Here is a 21,202-nt window from a genome sequence, read left to right as displayed (position 1 = left end):
CATGGATTCTAAGAACAACGATGAACTGAAGAGTCACAAATGAAATTTTTCAAATCAGTATCCAGGTACAATTTAATATATACAGGGTGGAAGGGGACGTATTACATTAATTCACAGAGGTAATAGATCAAGTCACTGCAAAGAAAGTTTTTTGATACGTCCAATGGTTTTCAGAATACGAAATGTAACGCGTTGCAACGCTCCTTGAGGCCATTGCTCTGTAGTGGGGTGGGTGAGTAATCAAACTCAATCTAATAAAAATGTTACAACAATAGATCCAGAATTAAAGCTAATAATATCCCATTCAATAAAATAAATTATATCATTAGCAATAAAATAAAAGCCCATAAATACTAAAATAATTCTAAAAATTAATAAACAGTAAATCTTACTTACTTACTTAGAAATGGCTTTTAAGGAACCCGAAGGTTCATTGCCGCCCTCACATAAGCCCGCCAGCGGTCCCTATCCTGTGCAAGATTAATCCAGTCTCTATCATCATACCCCACCTCCCTCAAATCCATTTTAATATTATCCTCCCATCTACGTCTCGGCCTCCCTAAAGATCTTTTTCCCTCCGGTCTCCCAACTAACACTCTATATGCATTTCTGGATTCGCCCATACGTGCTACATGCCCTGCCCATCTCAAAAGTCTGGATTTAATGTTCCTAATTATGTCAGGTGAAGAATACAATGCGTGCAGTTCTGTGTTGTGTAACTTTCTCCATTCTCCTGTAACTTCATCCCTCTTAGCTCCAAATATTTTCCTAAGCACCTTATTCTCAAACACCCTGAACCTATGTTCCTCTCTCAGAGTGAGAGTCCAAGTTTCACAACCATACAGAAGAATCGGTAATATAACTGTTTTATAAATTCTAACTTTCAGATTTTTGGACAGCAGACTGGATGATAAGAGCTTCTCAACCGAATAATAACACGCATTTCCCATATTTATTCTGCGTTTAATTTCCTCCCGAGTGTCATTTATATTTGTTACTGTTGCTCCCAGATATTTCAACTTCTCCACCTCTTCGAAGGATAAATCTCCAATTTTTATAGTTCCATTTCGTACAATATTCTGGTCACGAGACATAATCATATACTTTGTCTTTTCGGGATTTACTTCCAAACCGATCGCTCTACTTGCTTCAAGTAAAATTAAAAAGTAAATCTAATAAAACAAATTACTCAGCAAAATTTGAGAGAGGACAATGTAAACAAAAAGTCTCAAAAGATACATTTCGATCAAATTACTGTACATTACTTAACATTACTGTAAACTTAATTTCTTTTCTAAATTAATTTATTTTTAATTTCTTCAAAGATAATAACTTAAATGCAGATTAAGTTACAGATTGTGTATTCGTAATAATGTTATTTTGAGTTTACATCAAATGTAAAGGAATCTTTAATGGAAATAGTTTTGTTTTATAAGAATGTACAGTAGTGGCAAAAAAAAAAAAAAAAAACCGGACCGACCCTTGTACCTGATTTCAGAGCCTTGCTCACAGTGACAGCACGATAGACTGGTAACTAAGACTTTCGTGGTTCGAATCCTGCCTGAGAAGGAAACTTTTTTTTGTTCCTTATTCAAATTTATTCCCAATACTTTTCGATTGCAGCGATATTTTACTATTTAATTAACTTATTATTCCCAGAACATGAATTTTACCAGGTTATTTTCTAATGGCTGTCGAAATGGGCTACGTCAGCAGTCGAAACTACAACAATTTCAGTAGATTACTCGCTGTCTTGTGAATGCGGGCGTGGCATGCGCAGTGACTCATTTAGGGGACTCTTGATTATTCCTTCGGTCCGGTTTCTTTTGCCACTACTGTACATTCTTTACTATTTTGTAATTATGAAAAAAGCAAAGAAGTAAACATATACTGTTAATGTAAGATAAATTTCATGATATTAAATTTAGAGTTAAAGTGGTAAAGTGGTAATAAAGAATATTAAAAATGAAACAATTTGCGTAATTAATTGATTCAGTACTTTATGTTTTCATCTACAGTAATCTGATGACAACTAAATAGTCTCAGTAATTTAGTATGAAAATCAAGAATAAATGCAACGAATACTTAGAAAGAATACAATCACACAAGCTGTGATGAGGTAGCCCGGGAGGAAGTGAAACCAAAAGCAAAAGAAACTACAGGCATAATTCGATCTTACCTAGCAACGACAGAGGCAGTGTATCTAAATGAACATATAAAAATGGAGTCAGTTAAAGAAACAAACCTTCATGTCGCTGTCTTCACATAATGGACCGCGTTTTTTGATTATAATATTTTCATTCGGTAAGATCCCAAAATTAAGGGTTGCCTCATATGTAGCCAATGCCAAATGTACACGAATATTGTTAAGTGTGTCCTTCTTTCTGATTTTAATATGTTTAATTCTGAAAAAAAATTATTCACAAATATACGTAGAACCGAAGCTGCGATTGTGGCAGCAAATGATGTAAGACGTGGATATATTTAGAGCAGTCAATATTTTTAAATACATATAAACCAACAAGATACTTATGCTTGCTTCTCACAATAGTAATATGCGTTACAAGAGCGGTATGTTGAAGTTTTCATGTTCGAGGAAAAGTTTGAAAAAGCGAAACGTAGTTTAGCTTTTTTAATTTCCGAGAATTGAAAGAAAACATACCGCTCGTGTATCGTACATTATTTTGTGCGAAGATCGTTTATTACATACCTGAAAGAGGAATTTCTAATTAGTTGCAATGAAATCTCCATCTTGGTTTCTGTTCAATGACGCCAAATTTGCAAAACAAAAATATCTATCTTCAACATTGTTGCTTTAAAATGTTTTCTGAGCTTACTATACTCCAGCAGGCCGTGATATACGTCTGTCTTTTTTTTCCCCCAGTCTATGATGAGTCTGGAATCTTGTTGATTTTTTCACGGCTTCCTTAATGTTACATGCATCACGAATGCAGTAACTTTAGTGGAGTTGTAGAGTTTACTTAATTTTTGCAAATATTTAAAAACAATAATTAACAGTGCAATTTAGGTGAAATTGCAGTGGTAAGTTTCCAATTTATAATTATTACTATATTGAACGTCTCTAAAAATAATTATGTTAAAAGCCTAAAGCAGTAAAATTAACATGTCACTTAAGCGGTAAGAAGAGGGAAATTGTTATGTGTGTTAGGTTGGGAATACTGAATGTGGAATTTTAGACTTTCCGCGGATTGGTTTTGTGCGGAAACCAAGTAAATACGCACGATCTCGCACAAAGGTATCATTTTGGAGATCAGCAACCTCAAATTGGACGGAGTTACGCAACAATAGACCAACCGTCAATTTATAAGCAAAATTAGTTTACTTCAAAATATTCATTGATTTCTTTTGATTTGCAACATTAAATCAACTGCTGGTCTTTGATTAAAACTCGGTTAGTATTTTTATTATTAGTTGTGATATTTATTGTAATAGTATGAGTGTTACAATACTTCTCGTGTAAAATGTTTAATAAATAACCAGATTTACTTTAACGGTCAATATTTCGAAAACAAGTTTTTGTCGATTGGTCTCCTATTGCGAAACTTCGCCCAATCATAACGAAGATAGTTTGAAAAAAATTAATTCAAATTATAAAGCAGAGATTGAAAATGAAATAAAACCCAATCTAATAATAAAAAACTGCATAATCGAACACTTTTGTGACTACCCAAAGCATAATTTGTAAGAATTTAGATATTAACTGTTGATATCTCATTTGTAATTAAATAAAATTGAAGATTATTCCATATAATTTAAGCTATAATATGCTCTTTCCTATAGAAACTCATAATATATAATCACTCGGGTAACTTTTGCATCTGTACAAGTTCCAGAAACATGACATTCCAAATATATATACCGTATATATATATATATATATATATATATATATATATATATATATATATATATATATATATATTTCTAATAAGGGAACACTAATTACTGATAGCAAATGTCGCTGTTTCTCTGAGACAAGTAACACTAATTTATCCTAACTAAATACTCGTACCTATTAGATATATTACACATACGCGCAAATTACCATTCACACCAATTATGACACTCATAACCAGCCTACAGCCCTATTTGGGTACCCTACAAAAGCATTTCGTTGGTTGTTATAAGATTTTTGTAAACCTTAATAATAAACAAATATTTCGATTCTCATACATGCATTCAAATTTCTTTTCTGATCAATAGTATCAATTCTACTACCATTTCCACCGAAGAATATCCGATTTTCATATTCCATCAAAACTACCGGATCAGTAATCTGTAAGGTCGCAACTGTAGTGATTAATATCTTTTGTAAAAATTGGAAAGATAATCAGAAAAAAGAAAAGCGACTGATTTTTTAGTAAGACAAACATATAGCACAAATAGACGAACTCATATTACCTCGCCAAGGATGGAGTAGAGAATATTTCGCCAGTGCGCATCCCATTTTTCTCGCGATGGTGAGTGAACTTGGAAAGGAATTCCTGTTGCTTTCGCCACGACAAGCCATTCTTGCCCTGTAAAAGTCGAGGTATAATACAATTTATTCTCACAGTTATTACATTGTCACACAAATTGTAAATATATTTTATATGTTTTCTGCAACATGGAAGTAGACATGATACTAATTGTGATATAGGAGAAGATTATAAATAAACGTTGGCAGAGTGACGAAATGTGTCGTCAAACGCATGGATTGTAAGTTTTATTACTAGATCGGACATCCTCTCTCCTTTCTTCGTGGAAGTTTTGTTCTTGTGAACTTTCTACCCATGCTCAAGCAGGTACGCTACACATTAAATGAGAAAGATCTCTTCTAACGAAATAGAGTTAGGAAATGATCCCAGGATGGAGGCAGCATTCTCTCGCTGAACCGCTATTCCAATGCGTTGACGAAGGAAATTAATACATCTAGGATCGCCGGTACGGGACAGTAGGCGTGTACCAATTTGGGTGAGCAGATCTATAGCGTCTCTACACCACGGACCAAAGGTCTCAACTGCAAAAGCGACGAAGATGTAATTTGATGTTAAATGCTCATATTTGCGTCGTTTAGCATGATAAGCGGATTCAGCAGCAGATCCGGCACAATTGACAGAAGATTTTAAATGGGAAAGGGCTAATGTATCTACACGTGTAAAATCCCACATGAGTGATTTACCTTTGGAACAAGGAATTAATGTCAAGCCGTCAGGTCGTTTACCATCCGACCGGCTAATACCAGATGGTTCAAGAAGAGTTGGAATGTCACAGGAGGTTAAAGATCTACTAATGATGTTATTAATAGCAGAATGCCTAGGAATGCGACCTTTACTTCTGGCACAGCTTAAGGCATGATGCCCAAAGGAATCCACAGTCTCTCCGCATATACATTGATGTACATGGCAAATTTTGCAGCCCAGACGCAATGCAGTAGCGATTTGGAAAGATTTACCGTCCATCAAGGTACCAACATAGGAGGAAGGCAGAGCATGGAGCCAAGATCCAGATTCCTTCTCTTGGAGACTATATTGCAGTTCAGGAGACAAATCTATCATTACAATATATTACCAAATTAAGTATCTTATAAACAACTTGGAACGTAAAAATTTAATTTCCTAATTTCGAAGCTATAATTTACATTGTTGTTGCGGACAACACCATAAAAATGAAACAAAACTATTATTGCAATGCTGCCAAATTAAATATCTTAAAAACAACTTCGAAAATATTCTTGTTCCGGATAACATAATGAGACAAAACTCTCATTGCAGTGTTGCAAAATTAAATATCTTTGGAAGAACTACGAAGATATTATTGCATTGTTATTGCGGATAACACAACAAAAAGGGAACAAAATTATTATTGCAATTGTCCCAAACCAAATATTTTAAGAACAACTTCAATGAAATTACTATATTATATTGCTCTTGTGGGTAACATAGTAAAAAGAAGACAAAACTATGATTTCAATGTTGCCAAATGAAATATCTTAAGGACAAATTCGAACGTATTGTTGCATTGTTGTTCGGGTAACATAAAATGGAGGCAAAAGTATTATTGCAATTGTACCAACCAGAACAACTTACTTAGAAAGTTATTATATCTCGTGAGTGGATAATGAAAAGAGGATAAAATAATAATTTATTATTATTGGTATATTGTAAAATTATAATATATCTTTAGAACAGTTTTAAAGGTCTTATTACTACGTAGTTTAGGATAACATAACGAAAAGCAGACATAACTATTTTTGCAATACTGCCAAGTTAAATACCTTTCGAACAACTACGAAGGTAATATTACATTGTAATTCAGGATAATGTAGCGAAAATTAGACGGAAGTATCTTTACAATGTTGCCAAATTCAATATGAAACAATTCGAATGTATTAATATTATTATAGTTCGTAATGGAAAAAAACTATCTTTTGTAATGTTGCCAAATTTAATATATTATGAAGCGATTGTAAGACATTATTATGTCGTAGTTCAAGATAAAATTTGAGTCAAGGTTTAGAGTTTTTTTTCTCAGGGCTATTGAAATTTTTATCAATCATTCCGAAACCATTATTGCTCACTAGTCGAAGACATGATCACAGTGTGAAGATGAGGAGAGATTGCTTTGACACTACTAAGGCATACTTATTTAAGTAATCATGAGGTCTCTAGTATCAAAGATGACATGGTTGTACAGGTTACTCAGTTTTCTGTCTTAACAGAAATTTCATTAAAAAGAGTAAGCAAGTTTTTAAAGGTATTCATGCTCTAAAAATTAACATTAAATGCTGCACCACTTAATTTTATATTCTAAATATATGAAAATTTATGTTGAATATTTTAATGTCCATTTTTGTACATATTTGGACATACGCTCACTTATGAAAATAATTAAAATGAATGGTAGCTGTGTTTGAAGTAAGCCTAATTGTTATTTTTAAGTAATTACATTTAGTCCGAAGTTTTGAAATTTGTAATGTAATTATAAACAATTAGAACAAAACATAATGCAAATATTATCTTTAATAGTTTAACTATGGAAAGTATTAACCTATTTAATAAAAGTAAATGTAGAAAATACTATGTGAAAGTACAAAACGTATCAGCTCTAACTGATAGCCATACATCTTCCTTAATCGCTTACATTCATATTACAATGTAACTGCACCTCAGGAATACACTCGAAACACTCAGCTGGTTCTCAGTTTCCTCAAACACCGTTTTATACCATTCCAGTGACTCAAGTTCTTTATAATTTTCTAAGTGTTTTGTAAGGAGATTGTTTACATCTTGAAGTTTTTCCTTTCTACAGGAACATCAATTCGTATTAATTTTGAATCATATTCACACGAAGAGATTTACCAGAATTTGTAAAAGATCTCTCTATACCATTTTCTGTGCTGTAAGCCAGCGCATCTTTCAGAACATTGCTACTTTAGTTAGCCCAGTATTATTTTTTTTTACATTGAGACAGTTTGAAATATAGCTCATTTGCACTCTTTAGAGCTCACTTTTTGTTTCGGGGCTTCGAGCCAAGATATCCCCCACTACCAAGAAAACTGGTTGGCGGGTGGAAATGATGCGAGTCCCGGAGTTATGTCTGGCTAGTTACGGAGGATTGCCACGGCTCTCAAGTCAATATTCAGAGCGTCTCAGTTGTGCGCATGTGTGTTGTGATGTACAGTATAGAACAACGCATTTTGATATGCAAGAGTTTCGTGAAATATTATTAGAAAACGTGTTGTCGTAAATTGACGTCGTTTCCTCGATGGTCCTGTGCCAAACAAGAAAACAATATATAGACTCGTAAATAGTACATATGCAACGAGGCTATAATGGTAGTAATTAAGACGCGAGTATGTTTATGAAACGAGCGCAAGCGAGTTTCATAATTTTCATACGAGCGTCTTAATTACCATTATAGGCGAGTTTCATACGACTTTTTATGCTCGACCATATTTCTAACTTGAAATTATTCATAAGTATTCATATTATTCTTATCTGACTGGGGAGCGGAAGTGACCTTGTGCAATCTCGTAAATTGTGAGATGTGCGCAGACGCGAAAGTATTGATTTTTTCCGAGGAACAAATATCATTGACCTTGATATAATCTAGAGAGTAAAATGAACATTAATCTCGATATAACCTAGAAATTGATTTAGACATTGAAAAACGAGATGACAAATTGAATTTATTTGAATATTATTTACAATTAACGCTAATTATTATAGTAACAGAACATAACCTTCTGCGACAGTATTGGATTTCCAGCCTCTGATGTTTCGCTAGTTGTCTTTCGATTGCATATACGAGAATAATCGATACTTGCGCTTTCATATTGCTTTCTGATTGGTGGAAAACCTGAACTTTAATGAATAGGTGTATTTTAATGAGGTCCATTAAAGGGCTACTACCAGGTGTATAATTACTACATTTCGGCATGGTCGAGCATAAAAAAATTAGCGAAACAAATTCGGTTGAAAATAAGAAGCGTTGTGTGAATAAACCGGTATTAACTGACGAAACAGATGAAATAGATTTTCGATTAGAAGGAAGACCTGAGAAATCTTTGAGCAGATTAGCCCAAGAAGTAGGGATGTCCAATTGTCATATATGGGTCAGATCAATTGTCACGTATGGGTCAGAATGTTGGACCACCACCGAGAGGAATCGTAAGAGGATTGAGGCACTAGAGACGGATTTTATGAGGAGAGCAACTAGGGTGTCGACGTTGGAGCACATCACATCACCAATGAGCGCAGAATGAAGAAAGAGGGCACTTTTATTCATAACATTGAGAGAAGGCAGTTATGTTATGGTGTGGCCACGTGCTTAGGATCATTGTAGGATACCATATAGATGTTCAATTACCAACTGCTGGATAGAAGGAGGAGAAGAGGTAGACCACGGCCACAATGGAAGAAAGGAGTGGAAAGAGTGATGGAGGAGAGGAAATTGAGCCCTGGAGATGTCCAAGATAGAGCTCTGGCGACAAAGAGTGGGATGCGGCTGGAGTCGTGGAACCCCACTTGATGATGATGATGATGATGAGTAGGGGTGTCAAAAACCTCAGAACAACACGCCACTAAATTTTGAAGTTAAAACCGTACAAAACCTGTGTATTGCATATATTATTTTAATGTACCGAAGTACATATGATATTTCCATGCAGATATTCTGTGTCATCATACGATGAAAGAGTAATGGAACGGAGAAAAATTCTCTCCGGCGCCGGGATTTGAACCCGGGTTTTCAGCTCTACGTGCTGATGCTTTATCCACTAAGCCACACCGGATACAACCCCGGCGTCGGACAGAATTGTCTCTGAGTTCCAACTCTTGGGTTCCCTCTAGTGGCCGCCCTCTGCACTACGTCATAGATTTCTATGAACATAGGACAGAAGTCCACACATGTGCTGAGGTGCACTCGTTATGAGTGACTAGTTGGCCGGGATCCGACGGAATAAGCGCCGTCTTAAATCACGAAGTGATTAGAAATAAATATAAAGTAATTACATAATTAAAATAGGACATTTGATCCAGATAACATTCGTGTTTGATAGAAGGATAAATCGTTTAATATGTTACTTAATTTAAATTGTATTTAAAATATTAAAATGCGATCATTTTGATCCAGAGACCACTCATTTGGTGCAATGACAATTCCTTTAACATGTTTCCTAATTGTTATTACGAATTATTTTTGGAAAAGCGAAAATTAGCAGAAAAATTTTGGCTACAGATTTATTATTATAACACACATAACAATTTCCCACTTCTTACCGCTTAAGCGTCATATTCATTTTACTGCTTTAGGCTTTTAACATATTATTTTTAGAGACGTTTAACATAGTAATAATTATAAATTGGAAACTTACTACTGCAATTTCACCTAAATTGCACTGTTAATTATTGTTTTTAAATATTTGCAAAAATTAAGTAAACTCTACAACACCACAAAAGTTACTGCATTTGTAATGCAAGTAACATTAAGGAAGCCGTGAAAAAATCAACAACATTCCAGATGCCGATGTTATTACTGCAATATGTTATATAAATAATATTGTTAAAATATTAAAATGAAAAATAAATCATTACATAACCTTACCGTTTGTTTTAAGTTCGCATTTATAGACTGGGGGGGGGGGGGGAAAGACAGACGTATATCACGGCCTGCTGGAATATAGTAAACACAGAAAACATTTTATAGCAACAATGTTGAAGATAGATATTTTAGATTTTAAAAGTTGCCGTCATTGAACAGAAACCAAGATGGAGATTTCATTGGAACTAATTAGAAATTCGTCTTTCAGGTATGTAATAAACGATCTTCGCACAAAATAATGTACGATACACAAGCGGTATGTTTGTTTTCATGTTCTCGGAAATTAAAAAAGCTCAACTACGTTTCGCTTTTTCAATCTTTTCCTCGAACATGAAAACATCAACATACCGCTCTTGTAACGCATATTACTATTCTGTAATGCAGTACTTCAAAATATGAACTGTTTCAGGTTTCATTTAGTGGGGTTGAAAAAGGACGCGTCAGCTACTATAGCTATTTGCTCCCTTATGTAAAATCCTTCACAAAACAAACACAATATAATAATCAGAATGCTTAAAAGAACTGAAAGAGTTGTCACTGTTAAAACGAGGTAAACAAATGCAGTTTCAACACGGTGATGCATAAACATCATAAAAGTGAGCAGTTCTCAGACGCTAGCTAGTATTTAAAAAGAAACAATAAAATAATAAAACAAATGCCACCAGAAATAAATTATCTGGCGCATTTCTAAAATGCTTAGATGTAAAAGGTCCAAATGTCAAGTATGTTAAAAACATAATATACTAAACAACAAATGTAACCTCCGAGTCCGGAGGATAAGTAAAACGGGTCAATAAAGAACTAAATCACCTTGTCAAGTCCTGTATTCGATAAAAATCTCGGAAGTGCATTTGTACACTCTTAGACAAAAGCAATGACCGGACTCTTGAAGCGTAAATTTGTCGAAGTTCCGTTCGGCTGTGCGCCTGATACACAAGACTAAAATCAGAGTAGTAAGGACGAAACCAGCGAGATCCCAGAACATACTCTTATACCGGCAAACAACGGTTTGCAGAGAGAGAGAGAGATAGAGAGAGAGACAGACAGACAGAGAGAGGGAGAGGGAGAGGGGGAGGGAGAGGGGAGAGATACAGACATACAGACAGACAGAGAGACAGACAGACAGAGAGAGAGAGAGAGAGACAGACAGACAGACAGAGAGAGAGAGAGGGAGAGGGGGAGGGAGAGGGGGAGAGGGAGAGAGAGAGGGAGAGGGAGAGGGAGAGGGGGAGAGAGAGAGAGGGAGAGAGAGGGAGAGGGGGAGAGAGAGGGGGAGAGAGAGAGAGGGAGAGGGAGAGGGAGTGAGAGAGTGAGTGAGAGAGACAGAGAGAGATACAGAGAGAGAGACAGTGAGAGAGTGAGAGAGTAAAAGAGAGAGAGTGAGTGAGTGAGTGAGTGTGTGTGTGTGTGTGTGTCTCTCTCTCTCATAGCTCCGTGGTAAAACTCCGACTTCACACGCAGAAAAACCCGGGTTCGTATCCGCCTTCGTAGAAGTATATATATTTGTTTCGCTTTATTTTTTCTCTAGCTAGAAACAAATGATACATTTATTAACGTGCACAGTAGTTTGGATTAGTTGAAAAATTAAACAAAAACATTCAGTAATATCGGAGACTTCTTCCTAATTACCCTTGAATTAAAATAGATGCTCAGTTCTAGGATCTTCTCCCTACTCCATAAGGAGTATTGATCAGTTAATATAATTTGTATTAGTAGTAGTAGCTGTAAGAATAATAATAATAATAATAATAATAATAATAATAATAATAATAATAATAATAATAATGCAACAACCAGAATAATAACAATAATAATATTCATAGTATTACAAACACAATAATAATAATAATCATCATCATCATCATCATCATATTAATAGTAATGCAAAAACGAGGTGAATAATGTTAAAGACAAAACCAATGTGTTCCAGATACTGGCTACACTCGTAAACAGTGCCGTTACATATCTGCTTTGTAATAGCTCCATGGTAACAGTCTAGCTTCTTGTGTAGGCGATTCAAGGTCGTGTACTCCGTAGGATGCAGGCGGTTATAGATGCGGAGGTATTACATGCCCGGTATTGAATTTTTTGTGTATTTTTATTTTTGTTTATTGATCTCCGAGATGTATTTTTTTATTTTGTTTAATGCAAAGAAAAGAATGATGTTTGTTTATTCCTATCCGAGAAGAATTTCTTTTACTTAAGGTTTATTTTTGTTTATTTCTATCCGAGAAGATTTCGTTTAGGGTCTTTAAATACAAGATACAAGGGAAAGGATTGCTATTATGTATCTAACTTGCCCTTTGTAAATATTAACTTTCTGTTAAATATTTCACAATACTGGTTATTATCAGTATACGAGAAGTAAAAAATGAGAATGAAGAAACAAAGTATAGACTGAGATTCGAACTGGAAACCTTTCGGATACAAGACCACAATGCTACCGACTACGCTATGCGAGAGAGACGATGACTCTTTAAGAAGCATGTTATATAATCATCATATAGTGGTGGCAGTGGAGTTGTTGGAAACATTTACGACAGAAGAAATTCATCCGCGTGTGTATCATGCTCTGACGAATGCACCCGAAGTCTTCCGAATCGGACATAGAATCTGGAGCCCGGTCATTTTTTTTTTTTGTCTAAGAATGTACAATTAAAATCATTTCCAAGAGCGTCACGTAGAGTCGGCTGAATTCCATATTGCCGACGAACACGTTCATATTTCCTACAGTGCAATAAAAAATGTTCCACAGTAAGTAGAACACGGCACATATCACACTCCTTGATACTAAACATGAACAAAAGTGGTGCAGTAGTTTTGGGAAAAATCACTGTATACAGAAAGGCATACAAGATGTCGAGAACATGTTTTTCGGCAACAGACGAGCTAAAATTATGAATTTCTCTTTTCGGTAATTTCATAGAAGACGGGCACTTGGTTGAATATAGTACGTATTACCAACTTTTTTATTTCAGAGTTAAATGTTAGTGATCTTTTAGTGACTTTTACATGTTAGTACTAGGATTTTTATACTAGGTGTCGCCATGATTTTCTTTTAATTTGATTGGTTATAGTTGTCATTTGTTCTAGAATTTTCGTTAATTTTGAATGGATAATGACGTTATCAGTTGTTCTTGGTTGTTTGACGTGAGTGGTGTTATGTTGTGTCTGATGGCTAAAGCTATTGAAAGTTTGTCATTTTATGATTTTCTTTCGATTTGATTGGTTATAGTTGTAATTTATTCTAGAATTTTCATTAATTTTGAATGGATAATGACGTCAGTCGTTCCTGGTTGTTTAACGTGAGTGATGTTACATTGTAGATTTGTCTGCATTTGTCGAATGAGCATCATCATGCTTACGAAAAGGCACTTTTCAGTGCCAATAATTTATTTTGTGTGCAGAAGGTTGGAATTTTGAAGTAAGAGGGAAAGGAAGGAATCCGTGTTCTGAAATTATTGATTAAATTTTGTGTCGATTTTGGTTTAGTTCTTTCGCTGGTGATTAAGGATTGTGTTGAATGTTAAGGAGAAAACTGTTTTTTCTGTGGTTTAAAGAAATTACTTACTGAATTTTCTGTAGATGTTATGGTGTAATAAGTGTTCGAAGAGAATTTCATTTAGTGTAAAGACGTGGTTTATTTATGCACAGTTGACTGTACGACAAAGTGTCAGTTTAGTTCTTTGTTGCTTGCATGGTTTAAGTTTAGATTGCCTTAAAGCCTGTGTCATTTATATTGGAAGTGAAGTGGTTGTCGATGAAGACGTCAATGAGAATTGAATTTTATTTGATAAGGTGATAAATTATTATGTTTTGTTTTGTGTTTTTGTGATTTTTGGGGATAAAGTGCGGACGAAAACTATCAGAAAAGTACTACCAACTATGAAGTTCGAATGCCACGAAACGCCAAAAAAATCAAAGGCGAAAAATTAAATATATTTTCATTTTTTGGAGGGCTTGTTCTTCTTTAAAAATACGAATATATATTTGATTTTTCATCTTTGATTTTGCGATGTTTGGTGACATTTGGACTTCATAGTTGGCAGAACGGTTTTGGTAGTTTTCGTCAGCCATGTTGGATTTTGCCCGTCTTCTAGGAAATTACCCTCTTTTCATGTAACGAACAAGTAAAAATGAAAGAATTTCAGCTTGTAGCCAACGTTAGATTGAAGAGTATGTAAACTGATTCTGTTACATTAATAAATTATCTTGTATCAGGCTTACAAGTGAAGACGCGGAGAGTGATGTAAGGAGAGGCGTTCAACCGACGCAGGCCTTCGCGATGGACCTGCTCCTTGTCAAGGTACACACAGCTGAACATGATGGCCAGTTCACAGCCTGGGCGCAACTTGGAGAACTCCAGGATGACATCTGCGCATTTGGCGCAAGGAGAGTACGACAGATAGAGATCAATAGACCTGAAAAAATACAGTATTCATTATGAAATCTAATATAACAGAACTAAAAATTAAAAACTAGGAACTGAGAAACAAAATGTAAGAACTAAAGAGAGAACGGACTTGTAGAAACTGAGAGGTAAGAACTAAGAAATAAAAGCTAAAGATTTAAGAACTAAATCGCAAAGAATTTAACCAAAACAAAAAACTGAGGCTAAAGGCCTTATTCTAGAACAGTCATGTCAATTGATGGCCATAGGAGCAAGCGCTCGCTTTAGAGCTCAGGAGAGCCTGAGCGCTTTACAGCGGAAAGGAAAGAGACAGACGAAAGAGGCAGTATATGCCGCTTGGTCGAGCTATATACAGGGATGGCCAGCACTGATTCAATGGATAAAGGGAAGAGAACTTATTACAACTGTATCCATGTTAATTTTTAGATTAGTCTGAGAAGTATAAGTGCATTATAAGAATGTAAGTTTTAATTTTAATGCTCATTTTTCATAAGTTTGATTTTTTTGTTCAAAATAAATATTTTCTCAACTTTTTTAATAGAAAAGTGAAATTTTCAGATATAGGCCTATTTATTTAAGTAGCCTTACAGAATGTTTTCGTAAATCTAATATACTGTAAATACGTATTACTGAAGATAGTGTAGGTATTGAAAATTTAATATTCTGATGATAATATTAATATTCTGACGATAGGAAGTTGCTCACCAATATCACCTTAGAAGCATAATGCGGTAAGAGTTTTGTTATGGAATATTAGTTACACTTAAAACATATACAGCACCTAGGTAACTTTGCTTTGTACTGTAATATTGTTTTGATTAGTTTATCGATTAATTTTATAAGGCTAAAGGTACCATCAATATCAATTCCAACTTATCATGTCATACTCAATCTCTTTTTTTTTTTTTTTCACTTTCTTTATGAATGATGTGTTTCATCCATTTAGTACAGTATAGTTGTACTACTATGGAATTTATGTGAATATTTCTTCTTAACTCTTTATTATGTTATTAACATTTAAAACACAACTGCAGTTTTAAGAAATTGGTATTAGTACTTTTGTTTTACAGATAATATACATAATGTCAAACAGAAAGAAGCCATATAAAAATAACGACATAAAATTTCACGTTCCGTTTGAAGTTTGTGCACCACTGTTTTCTTAATTCAATAGGCTGCTTATTCATATACACAACTCTTCCTCGTTGCATACTTAGCGCTTGATGCCCGCGCACGATGTCAAGGTCAGAAAAATGCGCTTGCTTTGACATCGCTGTTCTAGAACGTCACTTCAAGTTCGCTTCGTCTTGATTTCCTCAAGTCTGACGTTAGGTCATACAAAGTACAGTGCCGAATCTGTATTAAGAGACAATACTTATCTTTCCTTTGACAAAGTCAAATGTGGGTGAAAAGCGAGTGAACTTGATGTTCGACGTCATCATATAATGACGTAGTGATTCCACTCCACAGCTTCTCCTTGCGGAAAGTACGGAAATCATTCATTCATTGCTGGCTACATTTCATCTCAAACCTGTTATTTTCAAAAACATCATGGAAGGAACCGTAGTTGAGGTTGTAGACCTATATCAAAGAACTTTCTTACAAATATAAAGACGAGGTGGAAAATAAGAATTCGGACGTCGTTTCGATTTCGGCAAAGAAGGAGAAATGGAAATAAATATAAAAAAAAAATATATATATAAGTAATATAGATAATATTGTAAATTTATTTCAACTCAACAATAGGATTTTATTCTTCCAACAATAATTCCTTTCTACAATTCACCTTAAGCGCTCTTGTCAACAATAGGATTTTCACTCAACACAGTATTCGTTATAGCACTCCACTGACGGCAATGACAATTTACTTGGACTGTTACGAACAACAATGAACTGTTAATCTTAACTAATATTTACAAAGCACTATTTACAAATCAGAACTATCAGTTCTCAGTTCACAGTTCTTCTAGCTCAGTCACTCGGGTTCACAGTATCTCGAACCACAGTCCTTCAGAGACAGTTCACTGTACTCGAACTCAGGTCCCTCCAACTGCGGTCCACTGCACTCGAACTCAGGTCCCTCCAACTGCGGTCTACTGCACTCGACTCAGACCTTCGGATGCTGACACAGTTGCGGACGCACACTCGAGCCGAACTCCGGTACACAAGACTGGCTTGCTTGCTCTGGCTTACTCACTGACTGGCTGACTAATCAACTGAAAACTGCCTCGCGTTCACTTGCGCGCGTAATTTATACTCACACCACAGTTTCTGGAAAGTACGACTTCTCAAATTATCTGGCTATCTCCACTTCGGACGGACTTCTCTAGAAGATTCGGGAGGGTCCGTCCCCCTTTACTCCGTACGCAGCAGTTGCGCGCGCACTCTCCCTCGCCGCGTAGGCCCTTTCCCCTCTCTTCTCTCCGCCGCGCGCCGTCCCTCAGTGCTCCGTGAAGCCCGCGCGATCTGCTCTCTTGCGGGACGCTGGTCGTGAGTTCGAATCTCACGTCGCTGTCACAATATTAATTATATGAACATTGAAACAAGCAAACATTCTCATGCGGACAGATAAAAAAAAAGTTATTTTTTTTCTTCCACTATGTTAATAATGACAAAAAAGTGCTTGTACAAATTTTGGCAACTCGAGCGAAATTACGAGGGCCGTCCAGAAAAACCCTGGGACCGTTTACAGAAAGAAAACACAATTTCATGGAAAGATATATTGGAACAGATACAGCAAGTGTTAAGCTGTTTTTCAAAATATTCCCCACCGGAATTGGGACTTTTCTCATACCATGGGATCAATGTTTGTAGCCCTGTGTCGTAGAAGTCTGCCGCCTGGAATTGGAACCAGTGTGTGACAGCCGTCTGCACCTCTCTGTTGATACCACGGTACGACAAATGTCTCAATTTCAATGGGTAAAGTGCTGAAAAACAGCTAAGAAATTGCTGTATTTGTTACAATAAATCTTTCCATGAAATTGTGTTTTCTTTCTGTAAACGGATACAGGGTTACTTATGTTCTGGACAGCCCTCGTAATTGCGCTCGAGTGGCCAAAATTTGTACAAGCACTTGTTTTGACATTATTAACATCGTGGAAGAAAAAATAACTTTTTATCTACCCCATGAGAATGTTTTTTTGTTACCTTTATAGTGAAAAATGTTCATTTATTCATCAGAGTGTTGTGCCCAGGGACAGGTCCCTGTTTTACGCCTTCCTCTTTGTTTCCTCACATGATCCATATATCTTATATTATCTATCATCTGACATCTTTTTCTGCCCGGAACGTTTCTTCCGTTCACCATTCCTTCCAGTGCATCCTAAGATAAAAGAAATCATAGTCTATTGTAGCTACTTTTTTCGAATCCATTATGTTATACACAGTGTTTCCGGGCTGGTGTTACAAACTTTCAGGGATGATGGGGAAGGGCACATGTATCAATTTGAGATAAGGAACCCTGGTCCGAAAATGACCGAGTCGAAAGTTACAAGCAAAAATAGTTGTGTGGAAATGGAATTGTAATTTCGCATTATGTGCCCTCCTTCCCTTAACCTTTGGAACAGTCGTGGAAAGATGGTATGGGCCGGATGTCTCCTACGTGGGTACTTGTACCGATACAATCTGTGAGCTTGTCTACTGTTCCCATTGGCTCATCCGTATTCGAAAATCAGGTCTGCTTATTCCGCTCTCGTGTACTCCTCCATTTCACTGGGACTGATCGACTGGACACTGCAACTTGTACACATACACTGCTGTCTACAGACGTGCATATCAGGACCGACCGTTACACATTACGCTATCTGCATTGCTTTAGTGTAGTTTCCTGTCCCCATCCCTCAGACAGCGCACTGAATGGAATACTGTAAGTAGACAACGTAAACAACGTCAGATGAATACAGTATGTGTAATGTGTACAGACAAATACACATAAATAAGGCCTACAGAGGAACAAAATTATTTCATTTCCACGCAACTATTTTTGCTTGTAACTTTCGACTCACTCATTTCTGGGCCAGGGTTGCTTATCTCAAATTGATACATGTGTCCTTCCCCGTCATCCCTGAAATTTTTAACATTAACCCGGAAACACCCTGTATAAACGTTTACAAGACAACCAACATTAAAAATTAAATCTTCTTTCTTCATTGATATTCAGATAATAATAATAATAATAATAATAATAATAATAATAATAATAATAATAATAATATAATATAAAAGTAATACTAACAATAAAAATAATAACTGTAGACCTATAATAGTAATGAAAAATTAAATATATAACTTACTTTATAGCTACATAATAACTACGGAACAAATTAATAAAATTGGAAATAAGATAAATTGAGAATAAAGAAGCAAATAACATGACAGAACATATAACCCATGAATCGTAATAAATAAACGTTTCACTAGTTGTTGTCTCCTCGAATTATAGTACTAAGTGATCTATAAGTTTGGTGGCATCTTCAATCTTACTAGATTTGGGGTTAGTTACGACTGAAGAGAAAGTGGTAAGTTTTGACTCAAAATACAAATTCTGCGTTTTCTTCCTACTAAAGTCTGATGCAAGTGAAAGTGAAATTGATATGACATTCCTGAATACGGCCTTAAAACCTAAAACTGAAATTTGAATCTGAAATTTAGATCATATAAATTAAAAACTTAAAGAACTCAAAATAAAAAATAAATGAATAAATAACAAAACTAACATAGCAACATAATTCAGTGTCTCTTGGTGCAACACAAGGTAGCAGTAAAGACTTCAATCTCGTTGGATTGCCAGCCGCTACTCTTTGCAACTTTGGTCGTTAAATCTTCCATAATTTCGTCTTCAATAGTTACCCACATTTTTTGTATAGTGTGTTTCAAAAGAAATATTGAATGTTTAGGTATGTTATATTATCCATAATTCTGGGTAAAACAAGTTCACATAAACATAGATTCTGTTGTTTACAGATGCGAAATACAGCTGTTTCAATCTTGCGAGGTGCTGGATAGAGATTGTATATTTCGATGCGCGCGCAGCTCTGTAAACAAGATGAGCACACTTTTTAGGCAGATGATGTTCGAAATGTTGTTAGGAATGTCGCACACATTTATACGTGCTGAGTATGCGGATGGAAATATAAACATTCTATATTTATCCTTTGATTTAATTTTTTTATTTTATTGGGTTATTTTACGACGCTATATCAACATCTAGGTTATTTAGCGTCTGAATGATATGAAGGTGATAATGCCGGTGAAATGAGTCCGGGGTCCAGCACCGAAAGTTACCCAGCATTTGCTCGTATTGGGTTGAGGGAAAACCCCGGAGTAAACCAGGTAACTTGTCCCGACCAGGATTCAAACCCGGGCCACCTGGCTTCGCAGCCAGACGCGCTGACCCTTACTCCACAGGTGTTGACTTATCCTTTGAAAAGGTGGAAAAATTCAAGTAACTTGTAGCAACAGTAACAGATATAACTGGCACTCGATAGGAAATTAAACGCAGAATAAATATGGGAAATGCCTATTATTATTCGGATGAGAAGCTTTTGTCATCCAGTCTGCTCTCAAAAAATCTGAAAGTTAAAATTATTTTACAAAACAGTTATATTACCGGCTGTTCTTTATGGTTCTGAAACTTGGACTCTCACTTTGAGAGAGGAACAGAGGTTAAGGGTGTTTGAGAATAAGGTGCCGAGGAAAATATTTGGGGCTAAGAAGGATGAAGTTACAGGAGAATGGAGAAAGTTACACAACGCAGAACTGTACGCATATTATCCTACACCTAGGAACATTAATTCCAGATATCTGAGATGGGCAGGGCATGTAGCAAGTATGGGTGAATCCAGGAAAGCAAATAGAGTGTTAGTTGGGAGATCTGAGGGGAGAAAAAAAACTTTTGGGGAGTCCGAGACGTAGATGGGAGATAATATTAAAATGGATTTGAGGGAGGTGGGATATGATGATTGGGACTGGATTAATCTTGCACAGGATAGGGACCAATGGCGGGCTTATGTGAGGGCGGCAATGAACCTCCGGGTTCCTTAAAGACCATTTGTAGGTAAGAGTATGCTGATACTAGAATGTGCGTTTCAGGTTTCCCTTTAGTGGCCAACCCTCATGCACTGTGTCACAGATGTGTGACAGTGGCACAATATCCAACACATTATGTGCAGAGGTGCACCCATTACGAGTGACTAAGTGGCCGGGATACGACGGAATGAGTGCCGTTTTAAATCACTAAGTGATTATTTACTCATATCATATTATTGTGATGTACCGAAATACATATATTTTCGTGCAGGAATTCTGCATTATTATATGGGTGGAGAGGAGAAACTAAGGAAAACTGAGAGGATTCAATCCGGCATCTGAACGGGAATCCAGTATGGCTTAGTGGATAAAGCGTCAGCACGTAGAGCTGAAAACCCGGGTTCGAGTCCCGTTGCCGAAATAATTTTTCTGCGCTCCATCCATCCTTCATTGTGATTAACATGCTGAAAACCGCATCCAGATATCACGTCTCAATAATTTGTTACTTACATCTGAAGTTGTAAAGGTTTCATGTGGACATCCTGTACACTGCTCTCTTAAACTGACTGAGCATATTGGAATTCAATTAATGCAGTGGCGGCTGGTGGTTTGAAAATATGTTGGTGCACAATGGATATCGAAGAGGAGTTAAACATACTT

The 21,202-nt window shown here is 35.9% G+C and overlaps 1 protein-coding gene across 15 annotated transcripts in view; it reads right to left on the bottom strand.

Moving 5' to 3' along the window:
* LOC138704679 (mucin-2-like) overlaps positions 1-21,202 on the bottom strand; it is a 123,996-nt gene that overhangs the window by 75,461 nt on the left and 27,333 nt on the right. For 14 of the 15 annotated variants that reach the window (XR_011333393.1, XR_011333398.1, XR_011333392.1 and 11 more), the window contains 2 exons: positions 14,332-14,525; positions 4,423-4,538 (listed from right to left, as the gene is read on the bottom strand). Coding sequence is in view for 1 of the 15 variants with exons in the window: in XM_069832805.1 (XP_069688906.1) it covers positions 4,423-4,538; positions 14,332-14,525 (310 nt within the window). In the remaining 14 variants the exon portion in view is untranslated. Of the gene's footprint in view, positions 1-4,422; positions 4,539-14,331; positions 14,526-21,202 lie in introns of those variants that run through there. The other variant, XR_011333405.1, reaches the window with a different exon arrangement.

Source organism: Periplaneta americana, chromosome 8, assembly GCF_040183065.1.
Source record: "Periplaneta americana isolate PAMFEO1 chromosome 8, P.americana_PAMFEO1_priV1, whole genome shotgun sequence".
In the NCBI taxonomy this organism is placed as follows: domain Eukaryota; kingdom Metazoa; phylum Arthropoda; class Insecta; order Blattodea; family Blattidae; genus Periplaneta; species Periplaneta americana.
The sequence above is the reverse complement of the archived record's forward strand: the minus strand, read 5'-3'. Positions and strand labels throughout refer to the sequence as shown.